We start from the raw sequence: 22,948 nt of genomic DNA on the forward strand, positions 1-22,948 counted from the left end.
TTCTGTTAAATAATTAGGTAACTTAATTAACAAATAGTTTGACTTATCCAATTAAAATCTCTGTGAGGTTATGTGAACACCGGGTTACAGGACCTCAAATCATAATTAAACTGCTGGGTGAAATACAAAATATATACAAAAAAATCCCTTCTAATTATACAATATACAATGGCAAACAAGTCTGGAAAATAAATCATTTAGGATATAAGAAATCCTTGTTAGTTTGCTGCAACCCAAATTCATTATTTATCCCAGAGAATGAATAAATTGTCTCTGTTAACCTGTTATTGAACTTAAAGCTGGTGAAAGATTCAGCTGGCTCTGCCGTACCCCAGCGAGCAGCGATGTAACGAAAATAGCAAGAACGAAGCCACAAGCTTTTACGATTGCATTTGGATTGGAAACCGAAAAAATAATGAGAAAGAGGAAAGAGACTCAGGCACTGGAACAAAGTGAAGGAAAAGGTTTGTTTTAGAATTGATTTTATGATCTTACACATTACTTGTAATGCTCTTCATGGTCTGAGCCCAGATTATGCCCCTCCCTGTATCAACCTGTACACAGCCTGAGGTCCCAAAGTAGCATTTGTTTGTTTACTTTTCTCTAATTGTTATTCTTCCGGCCGAATCAAACTCTGCTATAAGTCACTTTGTTTGTTGTTTCTTTGTTTGTGTGCCTTCGTGAAGCTCGAAGAGCACTGGCGTTGATGCGTGTTGTGTATAATAATGATGTCGGGCGAAAGAAAAGGAGTAAGTGAGAGAGTAAGGGTGAAAGGAGAAGGAGTAAAAGAGGAGGGATGTGAAACACTGAGAAAGTGAGAGGAAGAAAAATGGGTATAAAGCTGATTTGTCTCTCTCATTTCCACTTATAGGTTTGTCCCGGAGGAATGAATAGGCGTCTGTGCCCGCAGTCGTGTGTGTGCGCAGGGTGGCCATAATGATCTGGGATCTTGCTCCCTCCGCCTCCCAGACAGACAGAGTAAGAGAGAGAGAGAGAGGGAGAAAGGGAGAGAGAGTGAGAGTGAGAGTGAGTGCAGTCACATGCAGAGAGAAGCTGGTACGAGAGACAGAACAGAAGATAGCTGTCAAGCTGCAAGGAGGCAGCGAAGGGACGACTTCGTTTTTTTCTTGGAATAACATTTTCTCCTCCATCTCTGACATACACACACACCCATACACACACAGATGGTAAAGTGGGAGTGCTGGTGTCAGGAGCAGTGAATTATTTTTCAGGATCTGAAATTATTCAAGACACTGTGTGGATTCAGTATCTTTGCGACTTGGATTTTTGCTTTTTTCAACGACGCGACACTTTGGACTCAGTGTTTGTACCTGTGTGTGACTGTGTGTTGGGATTCAGCACTTCACCTGAATGCAACACTGAGATTTTGACGAACACTTTTGTTGGGCACTTGTTACTGTAGTTGCCTGAATTTGTAAGTGTTGACTGCGTTTGTTTGTTTGTCTGTGTGTGAGGAGGAGAGGATGTATTGGCTGGTGACTGCGGTCCTGCTAGCCCACCTTTGGGCTACCTTAACGGGGGCATGGAGAGCATCTCAACCAAGACTGCAGTTCACACACTCCGGTAAGAGGCCTTTTGTTTTGAGTGGTCCTTTGCTCTCACTGTCTGTTGCGCTTTCACCCTACACACACACACACACACACACACACACACACACACACACACACACACACACACACACACACACACACACACACACACACACACACCTACACACACACACACACACACACTTACTCATGCAGGTGATGGGAATCACACACCTCTCCACCTCTTTCACTTTTCTTTCATTCCTGTTCCATGCACTGTGATGCGATATGTGGAGCTTGAATTATACCTTGTCCCTCAACCCGTTTTGTTCCTTTTCCACCGCTGTCTCACTTCCTTCATTTCACCTGTAATGAATTCATCTTCCTCCAGTAGTCAAATTTGGCTGACAGCCTTGCTTTTAGCCCCCCGCTAACCAAAAAAAGTGGCCTAATATAAGTTCTTATTTAGCCTCTTCAACACACTTGTAATATTAGAAAGATTCCTAAATTACATATTCAGCCAGATTCAGATTTCATTGTTTGGACATCGCTACAACAAAGTCAGACATTGTAGGAAACACAGGTTGTAAACAAGTTAATAATATGGCAACACTATCTTTAAAACTTAACAGTAAAACTGAAGTGAAAAGTTGTTCATATTCCTTTACAGAGAGTAGAGTGGGTCAAAGTTGAACGGTAAAGTCGATGTAATCTATAGGGGATGTTTGCAAAGGACAGTCAGGGTTATAGTTTCTCCATCCACCTGTGTTCTCTCTTCCAAAATGTCCACATCTCACCACCAAATTAATTATTTCTTGACCCCAGGCCGATCCACTTACTCACGGTGTAATCCATGCAGAGGTTGCTGGAAAAACCTTTAGACAGACAAAACCTCCATAAAATGGGAAAGGAACGCCATAATTAGTTATCACTAAATGTGTAATCTCAGCTATTTAGCAAATATTGTGGTGGTGAACTCAATTGTGTGTTGGTATTCTGATGTATTTCAACCTCTTTTCGTCTCTGTTTCTCAGTCACTTGTTATTTGCTGCCGTGCAGCACGTTGCATTAACAATGTTGTAATGTTGGATCAACATGCCAGTGTCAAACAGGAGCGTGGTCTCTCCTGTTAGCAGGGTTATGCGCAGTTCGGTGCTGCCTTATCTTCTAATGATTGTCGGTGTTTGTTAACCTTGTGGAGTCGGTGGGGTTTGCATCACTGGAGAATAGAAGGAATATTCAATATTTAACTCTTTGATCCATTAAGGTTGTTCCGTTGTTTGGTTATAACAAATGTGATAGTCAAAAGTAATGAGAAAGCAAAAATCGGCATGTTTTAATTGAAACAAGATCTGCGGTTAGAACTGTTGACCTCTTTGCCATATTCACAGGGAATCGCCTTTCAAATAAAAAACTTCTCTGGGCCTTTAGTTACGGTAAGATACACTCATGTTTACTAGAGACACCATAGCATAAGAAACCAAATGATTACACGTTCTTACATAAGCTACAACACAGATGGTCTGTGATAAGGCCGAAGTTGACCTATCGTGACCTAGAAAGTACAAAGAGCGGGGAAAAGGAAAACCTCGTTGGATTCTCCCGGGTGAGAATTTAGCTCTCATGAAAGCTGAATGTAAAAATGTAAAGAGCTGATGAAGTAGCTGTGTGTGTGTGTCTTTGTGAGAATGCATGAACTATGTGTCTGTATGTCCTTGAGTGTGTGTGTGTGTGTGTAGTGTATGAAAGTGTTTGAGTTGCTGCGTGTGTTGTTCCGTCATAGTTATTAGAGTACATGAGCTTGTGTGTGTGGGCCTAAAAAGAGCTGTTTTAGTTGCATGATCGCTGCCCACATCAGTCTTGGTTGGTCTTTTGTGTTTCTGCTCATGACTGAACAAAAGAGGGTTATTTTTTTGGACTGTGTGTGTTTTATAGCGACAGTGGCTGCAGTATGTTCATCTTTAGGAGGACAACAAAAAGAAATAAGTGATGTGAAAGTGTGTAGGGATTGGGACTTCCACCATAATGCCTTTGTCTGTGTGTGTGTGTGTGTGTGTTGAGTGTGCTCGCTCTTTCTCTCTCTCTCCATGTGGGATTTCATGCTGTGGTCATTTCCCTTCCCTTCACAACATTGTTTTTTCTCAGACAGGGAGAAGATTCTTTTTGTCAGGGAATCGCTGTAATTAGAAAAGGATTTCAGCCCCACTTAAACACTTTGACGACTGATGTTGTTTGGCAGTTCAGAGATACTGTACTTTTGGATTTTGCTTTATTTGTCGAAGTCATAGCAGACAACCAGTGTTAAAAAAAATTTGAACAACTAAAAAAGCTAATTATTGATGGAGTAAAGCAAGAACCTGTATGACAATATAGTCATATATTGGCGACTATGGGTCAGTGGGTAGCAGGTCTGTCTTTCAATCAGGGGGTTGGAGGTTCAATCCCTGCCCTAGTCGATGTGTCCTTGAGCAAGACACTTAACCCTGAATTGCTCCCTCATACACTGTAGCTGCGTCTACAGTGTATGAATGTAACAGGATTGTAAGTCGCTTTGGATAAAAGCATCAGCTAAATGTAATGTAATGTAACAAAGAGAGAACAGCTACAGAAGATGATAAAAAGACATGAAACAATCTACTAACCAGATTATATGGATGATTTGCAGTTAGAGATCAATAATTCAATTAATGGGATAATACACGGTATACTATAAAAAATAAGACAAATTGGGGCTTCATGGCAATGTTGGAGAGACAACGAAGACATGAAAAGGAATGTAGACAGCAGGGAGCAAACATGGTGAATCAATGAGAAGGTTGGGAACATGAGACAAAAGCAATAATGTTTGGATCAATAAAGTGTAGCAACTACATTCAGAAGGCTTTGTCTGCAGCAAATACTGTTTTCCGATCATATACATTATTTCTAAAGGCTCTTCATTTTTATAGTTATGTGATAACTGTCATCCCCAGGACATTTCCTTCCGGTCAGTCCCCTGCACATCGCTTAATTCTTCATTTAAATACACTTAAATACACGTAAATCTTCACCTTAAATACACTGTCACTTTAAACTGTCTCTGCACTTTTTCTTTTTTTCTTATACCTTAAATTATCGCAGTGTTGATTGTTGTTAATGTCATTGTCTATTGTTGCACCACCCGCCATGACATATGTGAAAATATACATGGCAATAAAAAGTTTCTAATTCTGATTCTGATAAGAGACTTAAATCTACCAACCTTTGGCTGAGGAGGCCAGTGCCATGTCTATTAGGGCACTGGGGGTTACCTTTTAAATGTGAGAGGGAAGACCTACAAGATGAATCAAGGTACACAATCATATAGTTGTTATCTTTAACATTTTTATCAAGATAGCACCAAATCTGGTCGCCTCATGGTGTTGTGCTGTGTTCGTCTGTGTTGCTGATTATCTCTATTCCTTTGGGGTCAAACCCAACATCCATGGACTCAGACTTTACAGAGATTTTGATCAGTAGAGCAGGCAGAAAGATTACTTCCTGGGTGCAGTAATTCTTTTTCTCTTGCTTACAAAATTAAGGCACTGTTTCTAGACACATCTCAGGAGGATTTCTTCCTCTGTGCTCCTCTGTCCTACAAGGACCCCTTTGTTTCCAGCGGTGTTATCGTCATCAGTAAAATGGATGTTAAAGTCTTTTGAACCTCCCTAAAGCATAGACGGCAGAGGATGGTTTTGATCCGTTGACCTCTGGGTCAAGGGCCCAGCACGCTGCTGTCAATCACCCCAGACGGGGTGCAAATCCACAAACCACAGTCCCCAGGTCACCCGTCCGGGAGAGTTAGCAGCCACAATGCTGCGTGCATTGTTTTTTTGGGACACAAGCAGCCACTTTCCCATCAATTAGTTTAGCTGCAAGGTTGTCAGTGTATCTGCCTGTCTTTCTATCAGGGGTTCCCAGAGGGATTCTTATTGTCAATTCACGGTCAATCTGTTAATTGTTAACATCACATTTCATATTAACCCTCCTGTCGCCTTCGGGTCAATTTGACCCGATTCAATGTTTAATGTCGGTGTTCTTTCGGTAGTCAACAAACAAACATAAAGTACCTCACACTTAAACTTGGAAAACAATATTAATTCTAATAATTTTCTGGAGATTTTAATAGCTGGGGTCATATTGACCCCAAGGGTAAAATATGTCAGTAAATATAAAGGTAACAGGAGGGTTAAATATTGAATCGGGTCAAATTGACCCGAAGGCAACAGGAGGGTTAAGTACTTCATTCATGGTTCTGTCACATCAAAGGGGGTTTCCCTTTAGCTATTGTGAGTTTAAAGCTGGAGAGGGTTTGTATGGAGATACTACCTCAGAACCAGACATTCAGAGCTGTTAGTCTGTTAAGAGAGAGGTAATTTCACTGTTTGAGATGTGTTCTGATTAGTGTGAAGTGTCAACTGACCAGGCTCATGCTTTAAAAAAAAAGCAGCTTTAAATACTTAAATACATGCCCGATTACCTCTGAAACCTCCATCACACCCTTAATGACAACATTATCCTAGTAATACACACACACACACACACACATACACATGATTAAGTGGATGACAGTAAGATTTTCTTCTTGATAGATGACAGTTAGAGATATATATCTCTACGCACGCACAATCACATAAAAGCAAGACTATTCATAGGCAAACGCGTAAGTAATTTATAAAGTAATTTATCTGCAGTGTGCATTTTCTACCTGTGAGGCGAGACATTGTTAGTCTGTCCTGTTTTAAGGAGTTGTTTTGGTAGAGAGGTGTGTCCTGTTTCCGACACCTGAATCTTCACTGATTGGACGACGATCGTCACCTGGTTTCTATTGAGTGTCATTTTTGAATAAAAAAAGCCAAGGTGTGTCAAAACGTGGCTGAGTGTCTTTTAAACTAGTTTTATCTGCTAAAGTTACTGTTGTATTTGTTGATTGAGGTGTGTCCTGTGTTCCGACACCTGAATCTTCACTGATTGGACGAGCGATCGTCACCTGGTTTCTATTGAGTGTCATTTGAATACCAAAAGCCAAGGGGCGTGTCAACGTGGCTGGCTGTCTTCTTTAAAAAGATCTCCCGGCCAAGTCTGCAGTGTGCATTTTCTACCTGTGAGGCGAGACTGGTTGTTTTGGTAGAGAGTGTGTCCTGTGTTTCACCACTGAATCTTCACTGATTGGACGACGATCGTCAACCTGGTTTTATTGAGTCATTTTTGAATAAAAAAAGCCAAGGCGGTGTCGGCTGGGCTGGAGTAATTGGCAACTATCACTCTAACCGGTGGGGTTTTTTTTTTTCAGCTGCAGCTGTAGCCAGTGTGACTCCAGACGAGAAGACTGGGAGGACAAGACATAGAGGAGTCACGTTCGGAGGACAGACAAGGAGGAGTCAGTCTTCTTCTTTCTGGGGCGTAGGTGGGTATTGGATTTTTCAGTCAGCCAACCGCAAGGGCCGATCATCTCTGGCTTTGCTGTGGAGCAGTCGCTGACTTCCTGGCTCTCACCTGAGACCTGGATCACAACAACAACACCACCTCTGCTCTCTCTCTCCTGCTCCTCCTTCACACACACACCCCCTCTGGTGGGGTGGAGGGTGGGTTTTACCTGTCCCTACCCGCTTCCACTTTTATCCCACTGACTTTTTGAGTTCATGCGACCGCACTCATCATCGGTCCAACTTCATGTGTTTCTCTACCGTCCCCTGGTTCTTTGGGAGATTTCTTGGGCAGCTAGACGCGTCCTCCCGAACGAACCGCGAAAACCCCCCCCCCGCTCATCCTTCTGGGTGACATCCACACAGAGAGAAGTCATGTGATCTCTTACTCTTATTTTCCTTCTTTTCTTCTCTCCTCCTCCTCCTCCCTCCTCACAACAAAGCAACCACCCTTGACTACCATTTCTGAAAACTCTGCTCTACCTAACCTCCTGTGACTCTCCATGTCTCTGACCACTTCTTCATCTCTTACTCTCTCTCGCTCTCTGGTACTGACAACCCACCCATATCTACAGACTCTCTGCACACTCACGCAACATTCACCTCCTCCCTCCTCCTCCCTCCTCTCCTCCATCTGCCTTCTCACTCATGCATCCTAACTCTGCAGCAGACTCTCCTCCTCCTTCTCTCTTCATCTCTTGATTCTCTTTGTCCTTTTAGAGACCGACGGTTCGGAAATCCTCTCCCGGTCCGTGTTGTTGTACTCGGAGAGCGCCGAGAGCGAGCCACCCGGAAAAAAAAGAAAAGAAGCGAAAGAAAAATCTCAAGACTCTTCCCTCTCTCTCTTCTCTCTCTCTCTCCTCCTCTTCCTCTATCTCTGCAGCCTCTACCTTCCCCCCTCCCCCTCTCTCCTTCCCTTTTTTTTGCCGCTTTGTTGACTACTTTTACAAAACAAGATAGACGACTACCGCCTCTCCTCCTCCATCTTCTCTCACCACACCACCACCAACACTTTCTTCCCCCCTCTTCTTCCCTTCACCCCCTCCCCTCCCAAATCAAGTCTTTAGCTTGGTCGACCCGCCGACCACCCCGCCCCCGCCGTCCCCCCCCGTCCCCCAGGAGGCGAGAGTCAACCTCTCTGAAAAAAAACCACGCCCCCGTCTGCAGTCAGCAACTACAGACCGTCTCTCTTCTTCTTCCCTTCCAAAACTCTGAGCTATCTTGAGAGTGTCCTCCCTCCTCCCTCCCTTCAAGGCCGCCCACTCACAGAGGGGGCCTCTTCCCTGGGGATCTCAGGCACTGCACTCGCTCTTTCTCTTCTACCCTTAAAGACCGCACCTACTGGGTAACTTGGAGGGTTCCTCAAGGCTCGTCCCTGGTCCCCTCCTTCTCTCTCTGTACAAATTCTCTCGGCTCTCTCATTAGATTCGCATGGCTTCTACTACCATAGCTATGATGATGACACCCCAACTTCTCTCGTTCCCACGAAAACGGGTGGGGTGTGGCACGAATCTGCCCTTCCAGGAAAGGCCCCCCCCCCCACTGACTATCATCACCACACAACAGTGTTGTGTTACCGGACTGCCAGGAACCCTCGGGGTGGTGACACGACACAGTCAACTCTCCTGACGGCCAACATCGCGCGCGTTCCTGTGGTGTAGGTACTACGTCTCTTCTTTACTCAGAAGGCGGCGTTTCTGATCCAGCTCCAGGCTCCATTTCACGACCTGCTGCAACTCCTCTCCTGGGGCTGGTCACTAAGGCCATCCACGCAGCTCATCCAGAATGCAGCAGCTCGACTGGTCTTCAGGCCTCCATTCACACCACTCCGCTCCCCCTTCCACTGGTTACCGTGGCTGCTCGCATCCGCTCAAACACTGGTCTGGCGCGCCGCATCTGCAGACGATCGGGCCCCCGTCCATCCGATATGGTCACACCACCCACACACCGTCACACGCCGCTCGCTCCCGCAACAGCCAGCCAGTGCCTTCCTCCCTAATCCTCGATCTAATCACTTTGCTGTCCTGGCTCCTCAGTGGTGGAACGAGCTCCCACTGACATCAGGACAGCAGAAAGTCTCTACATCTTCCGTCGGAGACTGAAAACACACCTTTTCCGACTATATCTGGATTAAAACACAGATTAGCACTTCAGTGGCACTCAGATAGCACTTTATTTATGGTTTTTTGTAGTTCGACTATGTTGAGGAAATGTTACTTCCTGTATTCTTGTTGTTCTTAGTTTGTACTCTAGGTTGAAATGCACTTATTGTAAGTCGCTTTGGATAAAAGCGTCTGCTAAATGACATGTAATGTAATGTAATGTAACATACACGGATACAGAAACGCAAAAGTACGTAAACGTGCAAAAGCATGGGAAGGTCTCATACGTCCTTCAATACAGAGATACATGCACACAGCCACTTAAACTACTGTCACAGTTACGCCTTCAGCTACTTTCAAACTGTTGCATGCTGAGAATATAAAGATTCATCGTCACAATTATAGAATAAAGCTCCTCGAAACTCCAGAGAGAAGCTTTGGATAATTTATGAAGTCAATGTGAACCTATTTTCCCACATGTATAAAGTCATGTTTTATTCATACTGCATTCACTTAGTGGAGTGGCTTGCCAAAGATGTTTAACGTTAATCAGTCACTGGAGAATGTTTGAATTGAATCATATGAGTTTCTTTGCTATGAGTGGAGATATTGGCTTTGACTTTTGACCTCTTTGACGGTGATTACTTGTGATAATTGTGATTCAGGCCCCAACTTATCCTGTTCTTTCCCCCCAGTGTCTTTCTGGAGAAATGCCCAACTATTAATGTAAATGCAAATGAGTCCTTTTTAATTTCATGCTATTTGCATGCAAACTGCTTGGTTATACCAAACGCTGGATTAGTTCATCAGTGTCCAGATATACATTTGTTCATGTGCATGTTTCTACATTTACAATTTAGATTTCCTCAGAGAAAAATAAAGTGTGACACAAATAAAGTTTGAATATAAATACTTACAATAGTTATTTTTCTCTGTAAGTTGTAACTTTATGAAGGATAAAGCCACATGTTGCCATAGTTATCCCCAGCGACAACACTGTTTGAGGAGCCATAAATAGCTATCATAAAAAAAACAGATGAGTTGTCTGTTGTTGCAGGACGTTGTGTATCCCTGTTGTCCATGACAGAAACAAGCCGACAGACACACAACACAGCAGCTGACTAGGCCTCTATTGGAACCCATCTGAACCAGATTCAAATGATTGTAGTCAAGACTGTGACTGTGAATCTCTTGTTTTATTTAGACACAACACTTCAATTGTTTTAATGACATTGTAAAAACCTTTAGTAAAAAATACCAACCTGATCTTAATGTTTAATTGCTTGTAAATTGTCTGTTAAAAGTCTTTCCTTCTTTTCCCACTCGCTCTTCAGCTCGCCTTGGAATTCCTCCAACCATAAAGACGTTATTAATTTCCGGGCTCGTTAGCGAGCACTTTACAACAAAACTAAACCTTGAAATATATCGTAGTGTATGTTGTGTAAGTGAGAGAAACAGAAAAGACAATTGCCTTTGCTCTGGTTTTCTTTTCCCGAGAAAATTTAAATCTCCCGTTGTGGTTTTGAGGTTGGAAGTTAAGAGGTGAAACCTGGTTCTTGGTGCATGTTGTACATATTCAAAACTCCTTTCCCGAGCTTACCTTTCTTTTCGCACTGTGCGCTAATAAAGCACAAATGCCCTCAGAGTGATATTACAAATCAAGGGATATTTCATTATTCATTTATTCTTTCAGATCTGTTTTTATCTAGGCTAGTGCTTTCCAGGCTGTGGGCTGGGGATGTTGATGAGATATGGATTTTATTGGGACCGTTATCTGGCACAGAATACGGCTATTCTCTTTTATTAATTTTAATGGAAGCAGTCCCCAAAGGTGGCGCAAGCACTGCTTGTCACGAACGGTTGCTGTTTTCTCATAGAACACACTCAAGTGAGGCAGACGTTTTAAGAACACTTCATTTAGCAGGTTGTTTGAATACTTATCTGGCTAAAATGTACAATATAGCTGCAATCCATATTTTAGCCTCCTTTGATTTCTACAGAATATCTGGAGGCCTGATAAAATCGTCTTGCAACCAAACTTTAGGTCCTCATCAAGACATGAAACCCCTGATGAAGGGGCTTGAGGGGTCTTTTAATTCTCTGGACAGAGACAGTGAACGGAGTCCAATTACACCCTTGCTTTGGCAACAGCAGACCCTGACAACAGTGGACTGTAAATTCCCCCTTTGAGAGGTTTCTGGTGGTAATATCTGAGGCTATTTTTAGTCTGAACCCTGTAATTAAACAATAAAACCACAAGCTTCACATTTCTTCGATTTCCCTTAAGTATTAATTTGCTCCGATCTGCCCTGTTGTCAATAATCTAGAGCTGAGTTTCTCACCTCTCCTCTGTGGCTCTTATCGTGTGTCAGCATTTCTTTACTATACAACAGTCAAGACATACAAGAAACGTTTGTACTCCTATAACGCAGTTGCTGTGCACTTTTTTACAAGCTCAGGCAAAAGAAATATATGAGTTATATTAATTGGAAAACCCTGATCTGGACGTCTTGGGTCTCTTCTCAGCTTTTTGCAAACAAATATTTCACACTGCATTCCTTTCACTTTAGCTGCATGAGGAAATGTAATCCACAAAGACACAGTTGACTTGTTGGCCAGCTGGAAGCCATAAGTAGATAGGATCAACGGTGCTAAAACCTAATCTAACCAGCAGTTTACCTCATTAGCTGTAGATTAGAGCTGGCTGGAGATGCAGGATATGGGGGGCGTGTAGACACTCAGCGGATACTCAGTGGTTCATTTCCCGAGAAAATATCAAGCTGTCCCTTTTCTTTAGTTGACTCCAGTCGTGCCTCAGTTTAGTGCTCCATGTACGCAGTCACAAAACATCTGATCTGTGGGAGCTAACAGTCCCATGGCTGCATACACAAAAAGAAACTACAAGAATTGAGAGTCAGATTATTGTGGTTTCTGTCTGTTTTGTCAGTGAGGGAAACATCAGACAAGTGCCATAAAAAGGTTTGAAGTAAGACTTCCTTTTCCCGTGTAAATAGAAGCAGGACTTATCAGAAAGTAGAGGATGTACAGGAACACATAGTGTTATCGTCTGGCCGAGCCTTTTGTCATAACTTTGATCCTCTGAGCTGATAGTGTAATATAAATCTGAAATCACTGCCATTCTCTATAACCTTCACTGGACAGCTTTTTATTTATTTATTGGCAACCATTTTAAAGATATAGAGATATTAGTATTGCTTCACAAAGCAAACTGAATGTCGAACATGCTTTGATGTTGAGCCATAAAGTAGGAGCCCAAAAGAATGTACAGACTGCAGTGATTATTTTACTCTGATGGGTGCGGACGTAGAGAATTTCTAGAAAAGAAAGACTTAACTCTCACATATACTTAAAATGACTAGAGTACATATGAGTACTCTGTGTAAGTCTGTGAGTGAACACAGTGGTATTTTTCTTAAGTATCTGTCACCAGTCCATGCCACTGAGGTTGATTTGATCCTCTTGGGATAAGTGAACTTTAGAGTCTCAAACCACAGCCTCAGCAGCATGATGGGGTACTTACTCAAGTACATCTAAAGCTAAAGCAACCGTTATCTCTTTTGTTTCTTCAGGAACAGGGACATCATTTAAAATACTAAAAGTATGCTTGCAGGGTTATTGTTTGGGGAGGGTTTCCCTTTCAATGCAACAAGTCAAGTTACTTTAAGAGCATTATGAGTTGATTGATAATAACGCGCCAGTTGGCTATGGTTCAAAGAAGATTACCTTCATGTATGCTGGTAAGAGACCAGACACTGACTGGGATCATCTGCTATCTTTTCTATTTAGTTTTTTCATTAGGATGGGGAATAAATATTGTGTTCAAATCCCAAAAATGTCCCGTCATGAGCAAAGCATTTAACTGCCAACATTGTTCCGCTTCCCACACGAGACTGTATGTAACTGTGTGAAAGTTAAGCAGAGAAAACAATGAGTGTGCTCAGTGAACCTTTTCTTAGATAAATAAAGATGAAAAATATACAGTATATCTTTTTGTAAAAGCAAACAGTGAATTGACTCGTGTGCATGCGGCAGCATGGCGACCTGGGCCGAGCAGTCTGATGATGATGATGAATAATCATATGCACTGAGGTCAAAGGTCAAGCTGCACACGTGGGTCTGGTATGTCGGTGACACAGTCCAGACGCACTGCGTCCATGTGTTTGGCTATAACGTTTCCGTGTGTGTGTGTGTGGGCACATATATTTTAGAATATTTGAGTCCATGTGGAACAGGAAGAAGCAGCAAGTAGATAATTAGTTTTTCTGCTTGTGAATGATTCATAATTGATTTACATTTATGTAGGAACATATACTTAACCGTAAAGCAATGGTTCCCAAACAATAGGGCATGATACCCAAAGGGAGGAGAGAAGGATTCTGATGGGTTCTGGTTGCAAGATATATCAGATTACAATATGTTAGATGGATGCTGGTTGGATCTAAAGACTTGGAATGAAAATAAGCATGGGACATGACCTATTGTCAATTTAACTCGTTTATTGTGTTATTTGCATTCTGAAAGTTGTGAGAGACAGCAAGCTATGAGACACCTGATCTGAAATAGTGATCAACTATGATGTGTTAGAAAATGATTTTGTGCGTGCGCACACATACGTTCCCATCTGTGTGCCAATAGGCATTGTTCCCAGGCTTCTGCAGGACCCCTGCTGTAATTGCACCAGTAATTGGTGAAGCGATAACCCCATTTCCACAGGAAATGTGCCCCGGTTTCCTCGCCCCCGCCCCCCGCCACCATCATCCACTCCTGGTGGCACAGCCAACAAAGTCCTCCCTTTGGGAACGTTGCACCAGACAGCTAAAGTTCCCTGGGGTTTGGCAAGCAGATGAACAGACTAACAGAGACAGACACAGAAACAAAACGGCACTGTGTAACGTACTCACACGCGCACATGTGCGATGTGGTGTATAGGCTGTGTGGGAATAATTGGACAGATTAATGACAAATTGTGTGTGTATGTGTGTATGTGTGTGTGTGTCAGCAGCAATAATTGGTGTGTCTGATTCTAAAAACAAGGAGAACCCGCTGTAAAACACCAGGAAAATAACAAAGTTGGACTCCCATGAGTGAGATAACGATTGAAAGACAAATTGGATTATTTCTTCATCCTTCATTTGTATCTTTTATGTCATATTTCACCGTGCCGCTGCAAACTCCTGCAGGGCTTACAGAACTATTCATTAAACCTGATGTGTGTTGCAATTCCCGTGCTCAGCTGGGAAAGTATATTTCCTCCGCTTGATATTGCTCATGAAGGGTGGAATAGCCCAGCTGCTGTGTGCTAACCATATTATCAAACATCCTGTCCAGCAGTGTGCTGGCTCGTCGTCTCGGTCCCGACGTGTTGCCATGCCAGCAGGGAAACCAGTGCTGCGTCCTACGATTAATGGAAATTTGACAGAGTTCTGTCTCGCTGCTTTCCGCCATTGGTTCTGATGCCGTGATGTCCTTGGACCTCTGCCGCCAGTTTCAACGTGACAGTCACACTAAAGCTCAAATCGGTCGTGCCCACGTAGGCATACATCTCAAACGTCACTGAAAAAGACTTTGAGGTGTAGCTCAGAGAGGGACACGCATAGATCTTTACTAGCATTGTACTTCACATCAAGTTGTGAATTTAAAACATTCTTGATTTTATCTCTGGCAATGATGAGCTCTTTTTCCTTTTATACTTCTTATTAACAAGTACAAACTGAAACAAAGCTCAGCTTATTCAGCACAACACAGACACTTTATTATTTTCCTTCCGATTGGAAGTCATCAGTATTTACCTGCATGCAGTATGAATCTTTTTTTAAATTATACGCAGGTGTGTTTGTTTATGAGAAGGCCAGCACACAAATTCAATTCAATTCAATTCAGTTTATTTGTATAGCCCAATTTCACAAATTACAAATTTGTCTCGGAGTGCTTTACAATCTGTACACATAGACATCCCTGCCCCAAAACCTCACATCGGACCAGGAAAAACTCTCAAATAACCCTTCAGGGGGGAAAAAAGGGAAGAAATCTTCAGGAGAGCAACAGAGGAGGATCCCTCTCCAGGATGGACAGATGCAATATATGTAATGTGTACAGAAGGACAGATTTAGAGTTAAAATACATTCAATGAATATGACAGAGTGTATGAATAGTTCATAGACAGGGATGAGCTGAGGAGAGCCCAGCGCAACCTGAAGGTGAAGCTCAGGGACGGCAAGGACTCCTACAGGAGGAAGCTGGAGGCCAAACTCCAGCTGAACAACACAAAGGAGGTGTGGACTGGAATGAAGCAGATAACTGGCTTCAAGGTGGGAGGTAGACAGCCAGGGGGCTCTCTGGAGAGGGCCAACGAGCTGAACTGTTTTTTCAATAGGTTCAGTTCACAGCCCTCTCCTGTCTCCTCCACACATCACACCTCCCAAACACCTCCCCCTCTGTCCCCCCTGCTGAGCTGCACATCCACCGAGCCCTCAATAACAATGGGCTCCTCCACCCTCCCCTCTCTCTGTGACGACTGACCAGGTGAGAAGACAGCTGGAGAAACTACTCCAGCGCAGAGCTGAAGGTCCTGATGGCATCAGCCCCAGGGTCCTAAAGACCTGCGCCACCCAGCTGTCTGGTGTCCTGCAGCACCTCTTCAACCTCAGCCTGAGGCTGGGGGAAGTCCCGGTGCTGTGGAAGACGTCGTGCCTGGTCCCTGTCCCAAAGAAGTCAACCCCATCTGGCCTCAATGACTACCGACCGGTCGCCCTCACCTCCCATGTGATGAAGGTGCTGGAGAGGCTGGTCTTGGCCCACCTCCGGCCGCAGGTGAAATCGTCGCTGGACCCTCTGCAATTTGCTTACCAGCCTCATGTGGGAGTGGACGACGCCATCATCTACCTGCTGCAACGAGCTCAGTCGCACCTGGATGGAACCGGTGTCTCTGTGAGAGTCACTTTCTTTGACTTCTCCAGTGCATTTAACACCATCCAGCCACTGCTGCTGAGTGAGAAGCTGCGGGTGGTCGGTGTGGATGCGTCCACCATCTCCTGGATCACTGACTACCTCACAGGCAGACGACAGTTTGTCAGAATGGGCCGTGTGCTGTCTGGAACGGTGGTCAGTGATGTTGGAGCCCCACAGGGAACTGTTCTGTCTCCCTTCCTCTTCACCCTGTACACCAGTGACTTCCAGTACAACACGGAGTCATGCCATCTGCAGAAGTACTCTGATGATTCTGCAGTGGTCGGGTGTATTAGGGATGGACGGGAGGAGGAGTACAGGGCAGTGGTGAGTGACTTTGTAAAGTGGGCCGATGAGAACCACCTGCGGCTGAACGTGGCCAAGAACAGAGAGATGGTGGTGGACTTCAGGAGGAAGGCGACAGCTCCTACACCTCTGAGTGTCCTGGGAGTGGACGTGGACATGGTGGAGGAGTACAAGTACCTGGGCGTCTCCATCGACAGCCGACTGAACTGGAAGGCCAACATCAACACTGTGTACAAGAAGGGGATGAGTCGACTCTTTTTCCTGAGAAAGCTTCGATCCTTCAACGTGTGCAGCAAGATGCTGGAGTTATTCTACCAGTCGGTTGTCGCCAGTGTACTGCACTTTGCCATTGTCTGCTGGGGGAGCAGCATCGGAGCCGGTGACACCAGCCGTCTTAACAAACTGGTTAGGAAGGCTGGCTCCATCATCGGCTGCCAGCTGGAGCACCTGGAACAGGTGGTGGAGAGGAGGACGTTGAAGAAACTTGTGTCCATATTGGACAACCCGGACCACCCTCTCCACCACCTCCTACAGGGACAGAGGAGTACTTTCTCCAGACGTCTCCTCATGCTCCGCTGCCACAAGGACAGATACAGGAGAACATTCCTGCCGACGGCTATGAGGCTCTATAACAGATCACCTCTTGCCAGATCATAGTGCAATAACTACAACAATAACTGAATACTTACACTATGTTGATCTGCACTTCACACATCTCATTTGTTTGCACTACACACATACACACACATTTCATTTCATTTGCTCTGCACTCATACACACACTTTGCTTTTGCACTCTGTCTATATTTAATATTTTTGTATTTGATTTGTCAGTGTTGTTGTGTGTTGTGTATGCATGTGTGTTGTATATTTACATATATATTTTGTTTTGTATTTTACTTTTATTTTACTTGTATACTTCTATATCTTTCATCCCTGTTTCTTATATTTTGTGTTTTGTTTTTTATTCTTGTGTGTTGCTGCTACTGTCACGACAAATTTCCCCTTGGGGATTAATAAAGTATATATCTATCTATCTATCTAGTAGGCATATTCCACGATGGAGACCTCCACGATCCATCAGGCAGATGGCGGTGGGGAGGAGGAGTGGGCGGAGTCTCAACAGGACAGTGGCGTAGTCAGGAGCAGGAATTCCACGACCCAGACCTCGATGATCCATCAGGCAGATAGGATCTATGCCGTCTCATAGGGTCCGATGACCCCATGAGACGTGAAGTCAATAGGACTCCGGGGAGAAAGCAGAGTTAGTAACGTGTGATTGAGAGATGAAAATTCATCCCTAAGGAGAGGAAAAAGTGGAGATAGGTACTCAGTGCATCCTAAAACGTCCCCCGGCAGCTATAAGCCTATAGCAGCATATCAAGGGGCTGGACCAGGGCAAACCTGATTCAGCCCTAACTATACGCTCTGTCAAAGAGGAAAGTCTTAAGTCTACTCTTAAACGAGGTGACTGTGTCTGCCTCCCGGACTGAAATTGGAAGCTGGTTCCATAAAAGAGGAGCTTGATAACTAAAGGCTCTGGCTCCCATTCTACTTTTTAAGACTCTAGGAACAACAAGTAGTCCCGCATTTAGTGAGCGTAGCTCTCTAGTGGGGCAATATGGTACTACAAGCTCCTTAAGATATGATGGTGCATCACCAATCAAGGCTTTGTACGTTAAGAGAAGAATTTTAAAAGTGATTCTTGATTTTACTGGGAGCCAGTGCAGAGCAGCTAGTGCAGGAGTGATGTGATCTCTTTTCTTAGTTTTAGTGAGAATACGAGCTGCAGCATTCTGGATCAACTGGAGGGACCTAAGAGACTTATTAGAGCAGCCTGCTAATAAGGAGTTGCAGTAATCCAGTCTCGAAGTAACGAACGCGTGAACCAATTTTTCTGCATCTTTTTGAGACAAGATGTGCCTGATTTTTGAAATATTACGTAGATGAAAGAATGCAGTCCTTGAGATTTGCTTTACGTGGGAGTTAAAGGACAAGTCTCGATCAAAGATAATGCCAAGATTCTTTACAGTGGTGTTGGATGCTAGGGCAATGCCGTCTACAGAAACCACATCACCAGATAATTGATCTCTGAGGTGCTCAGGGCCGATTAAAATTATTTCGTTTTTGTCTGAGTTTAACATCAAGAAGTTGCAGGTCATCCATGTTTTTATGTCTTTAAGACATGCTTGAATTTTACCGAGTTGATTGCTCTCCTCTGGTTTTATCGATAAATATAGTTGAGTATCATCTGCATAACAATGAAAGTTTATGGAGTGTTTCCTGATAATATTGCCCAAAGGAAGCATGTATAAGGTAAATAAAATTGGTCCAAGCACAGAACCTTGTGGAACTCCGTGATTAACGTTGGTGGTTATCGAGGCATCATCGTTTACAAATACAAATTGAATCGATCTGATAAATAGGATTTAAACCAAATTAGTGCCGTGCCTGAAATGCCAATCGACTGCTCCAGTCTCTGTAACAGGATGTCATGGTCAATGGTGTCGAATGCAGCACTAAGGTCTAACAAGACCAGGACAGAGAGGAGTCCTTTATCTGCTGCCATTAAGAGGTCATTTGTAATTTTCACCAGTGCTGTCTCGGTGCTGTGGTGTTTTCTAAATCCTGATTGAAATTTCTCAAATAAACTATTATGATGTAGAAAGTCGCACAACTGATTTGCGACCACTTTCTCAAGGATCTTGGAGAGGAAGGGGAGGTTAGAGATCGGTCTGTAGTTAGCCAACACCTCTGGATCCAGAGTGGGCTTCTTCAGGAGAGGTTTAATAACAGCCACTTTGAAGGAGTGTGGTACGTGGCCTGTTAGCAGAGACACATTAATAATATCTAATTAAAGGCAAAACGTCTTTAAGCAGCCTCGTCGGGATGGGGTCCAAGAGACAGGTAGACGTGTTCGAAGTAGAAACCGTTGAAGATAATTGGTCACGGTTGATGGGAGAAAAGCCATCCAAATATACACCAGGGCATACAGCGGTTTCCAAGGCCATTCCACTTGAGGACAGATTGGCACTGGTTAAGGGCAAGAGAATATTAATCTTGTCCCTAATAGTTAAAATCTTTTCATTAAAGAAGTTCATAAAGTCATTACCACTGAGGTCTATAGGAATGCTCGGCTCCACAGAGCTGTGACTCTCTGTCAGCCTGGCTACAGTGCTGAAGAGAAACCTGGGGTTGTTCTTATTTTTTTCTATTACTGATGAGTAATAGGCTGCTCTGGCATTACGGAGGGCCTTCTTATAAGTTTTAAGACTATCTCGCCAAACTAAGCGGGATTCTTCGAGATTAGTTGAACGCCATATGCTTTCAAGCTTTCGTGACGTTTGCTTCAGTTTGCGGGTCTGAGGGTTATACCAGGGAGCAAACCTCCTCTTCCTCACTGTCTTCTTCTTCAGAGGGGCTATCGAGTCCAGTGTCATTCTCAGAGAGCCTATGGCACTGTCAACAAGATGATCAATCTGGGACGGACTAAAGTTAGACCAGGAGTCCTCTGTTATATTGAGACGTGGTATCGAATCAAATACAGAAGGAATCGCTTTAAATTTAGCTACAGCACTGTCAGTTAGACATCTGGTGTAGAAACTTTTGACTAACGGAGTACACTCCGGTAGTATAAATTCAAAAGTTATGAGGTTGTGGTCTGACAGAAGAGGATTCTGTGGGAAGACGTTCAAATGCTCAATGTCAACGCCATAAGTAAGAACAAGATCAAGCGTGTGGCCAAAACTGTGAGTGGGTTTCTGTACTCTCTGACAGAAGCCAATCGAGTCCAACAAGGAGATGAATGCAGCACTAAGGCAATCATTATCAACATCCACATGGATATTAAAATCTCCTACAATAATAACTTTATCAGTTTTAAGAACCAAACTTGATATAAATTCTGAGAATTCAGATATAAACTCTGAATATGGACCTGGTGGCCAGTACAGAATCACAAGTAGAATTGGCTGTAGTGTTTTCCAGGTTGGATGTGAAAGACTAAGAACAAGGCTTTCAAATGAGGTGTAGTGTAATTTTGGTTTAGGATTAATTAATAGGCTCGATTCAAAGATGGCTGCTACTCCACCTCCTCGACCGGTGCCTCGAGGAATGTGAGTATTAATATGACTTGGAGGAGTCGATTCATTTAGGCAGACATATTCTTCATGGCTCAGCCAGGTTTCAGTTGGGCAACATAAATCAATGTGATTATCTGATATTAAATCATTTAGGAACACAGCTTTAGATGACAGAGATCTAATATTTAGGAGACCACATTTAATAGTCCTGTTTTGTTGCACTGCTGAAATAATGGTGTTAACTTGTATAAGGTGTACGACTCCTCTTCTGCTTACTTTTGATTTATTTAATTGAAGTGGCCGTGGGACAGACACAGTCTCTACTCTAGAGTCATGGGTGGGTAACTGCTCGAATGGAAGAGCAGAGAAGGGTGTTAAACTACAACTCTGCTCCTGGTTCCTGATCTGAACCCTGGGTTGTCATGGATTAAGTCCGGTGATCAACTTGGTCATATTCGCAGAAATGAGACGCGCTCCGTCCAACGTGGGATGGATGCCATCTCTCCTCATCAGATCAGGTTTTCCCCAGAAAGTCTTCCAGTTGTCTACGTAGCCCACATTATTCGCTGGGCACCACCTCGACAGCCAGCGGTTGAAAGACGACATTCGGCTATACAATTCGTCAGTCAGCAAATTTGGGAGAGGGCCAGAGAAAATTACGGTGTCCGACAACGTCTTGGCATAAGCACACACGGATTCCACATTAATTTTAGTGTCTTCCGACCGACGGGCTCGGGCGTCATTACCACCGGCGTGTATTACAATCTGACTGTATCTCCGCTTGTCCTTAGCCAGCAGCTTCAAACAAGACTCCACGTCGCCCGCTCTGGCCCCCGGGAGGCACACGACTATGGTCCGCGGCTTCACTATTTTCACGTTCCTGACTATAGAGCTCCCGATAACCAGGGTGTGTTCTTCAGCGGGTGTGTCGCTGAGCAGGGAAAACTGGTTCGAAACGTGAAGTGGTTGGTGCACAGCGGGCTTCTGTGTAGACTTACTACTCCTGCGAACAGTTACCCAACCACCCGGCTGCACGGTTACCGCCGGGGAATAGCTAACAGCTGACTGTAGCTCCGTGCCGGCTACGGGAGAGGGCGGGCTAACTAGCATAGCTGTCTGAGCTTCGATGGCGCAGAGCCGTGCATCTAACCCACTTAGACCTGCCTCCAACCTAGCAAATAAACTACACTTGTTGCATGTATCGTTATCATTAAGGGAGGCAGGGGGATAACTATACATGAGACACACTGAGCAAGAGGGAGCGGGAGGGAGAGAAGAAGAAGTCATGCTCGCTGCTGAGCTGGCAAACAGAGCTTACCGGAAGAGTGAGATGATGCGTTCAGGAGCATTGTCGTATGTGTGTGTGTGTGTGTGTGTCTGTGTGTGTCTAATGCAATGCATGAATGTTTTAGGCCAGACATGGGCAAACTACGGCCCGCGGGCCACATCCGGCCCGTTAGGCTTTTTAATCCGGCCCGCCGAACTTGTCCAAAGCGCAGCTTTGTTTACTTCCGGTGTGTGTTGGCGCGGAAAGTACTCGTCACACGAAACCCTTCACCGTGATTTGTCAATCCGTTTGTCTGTCAACATTTTGCGAAAAAAACAACCAATGAACACTCAGTAAATCATAAGGGACCCGCCCACCACACAGGTGAGGCTCATTTAGAAACAGCCGCAGTCATTTTGGCGAGCAGCGCGGAGCGCGGAGCCTGGAGGAGCTGCAGAGCCACGAGGAGGAACACGCAGCCAGAAGAGATCCACTTGGACCGGGTAAGAGTCTTCACTAAACGTCACGGTGTCCGTTACATGTGCGCGGTGCTGACTAGTCTTGTATTTTACAGAGAGGATTCACCAGCGCCTGCAGCTCCACCTGCAGCTCCACCTGCCCGGCCAGCAGAGAGGTCTTGTGACACGATGACATGATGTTATTATAGTTAAGCCATATTGTAAATAGTCTGTGTCAATAGTTGTTTTCTATTTCTCAACATGTATATAATGTAGATTTTGTAAGTTTATTTATGTACAATACATATTTATTTGAAAAAAAAAAATGTAATGGTCATTTTTTATTTGCACACAACTCATGAAGCTTTATCTGCAGTATGAAGTCATTTCTCAGTCCCATCTTTATCATTTTGGTGAATGTGTGACAGACCACATAATTTTTACTCAAAAAACGATAATACAAAATGTAGTTTTCCACATTTATTTACATGTATCTAGCATTGTATTCAGATATTTCACTGCTTTTGTGAACCTATGACCTTTTTGGTAAACCAATTTCAAAAACAAAAACAGTTGGTCCACATGAGTAAAGGTGTGTTTTCAGAAGAGATATGAAGAATTTTTAAAAATCGAACTTCAATTTTCAGCTTTAGGGCCATATTTTCTCCTTCCACTTGTACCTGAGGACAATTGTGCCTCAATATATAGAGAGCTGAGACAATCCGTCCATTATTTTGCGGGGTTTAAAACGATTAGAAATTATTGAGCTTGGTT

The 22,948-nt window shown here is 43.9% G+C and overlaps 1 protein-coding gene across 2 annotated transcripts in view; it reads left to right on the top strand.

Annotated features, from left to right (window-relative positions):
* The first annotated feature begins 1,109 nt into the window (after positions 1 to 1,109).
* The window catches only part of sema3h (sema domain, immunoglobulin domain (Ig), short basic domain, secreted, (semaphorin) 3H), an 82,056-nt gene continuing 60,217 nt past the window's right edge, over positions 1,110 to 22,948 (top strand). The window contains exons 1-2 of one of the 2 annotated variants that reach the window (XM_056422598.1): positions 1,110 to 1,187; positions 1,479 to 1,584. In XM_056422598.1, the coding sequence (XP_056278573.1) occupies positions 1,185 to 1,187; positions 1,479 to 1,584 (109 nt within the window). In that variant the 5' untranslated portion in view covers positions 1,110 to 1,184. Of the gene's footprint in view, positions 1,585 to 22,948 lie in introns of both variants that reach the window. The other variant, XM_056422599.1, reaches the window with a different exon arrangement.

This window comes from Pseudoliparis swirei, chromosome 9, assembly GCF_029220125.1.
Source record: "Pseudoliparis swirei isolate HS2019 ecotype Mariana Trench chromosome 9, NWPU_hadal_v1, whole genome shotgun sequence".
NCBI classification, from domain to species: domain Eukaryota; kingdom Metazoa; phylum Chordata; class Actinopteri; order Perciformes; family Liparidae; genus Pseudoliparis; species Pseudoliparis swirei.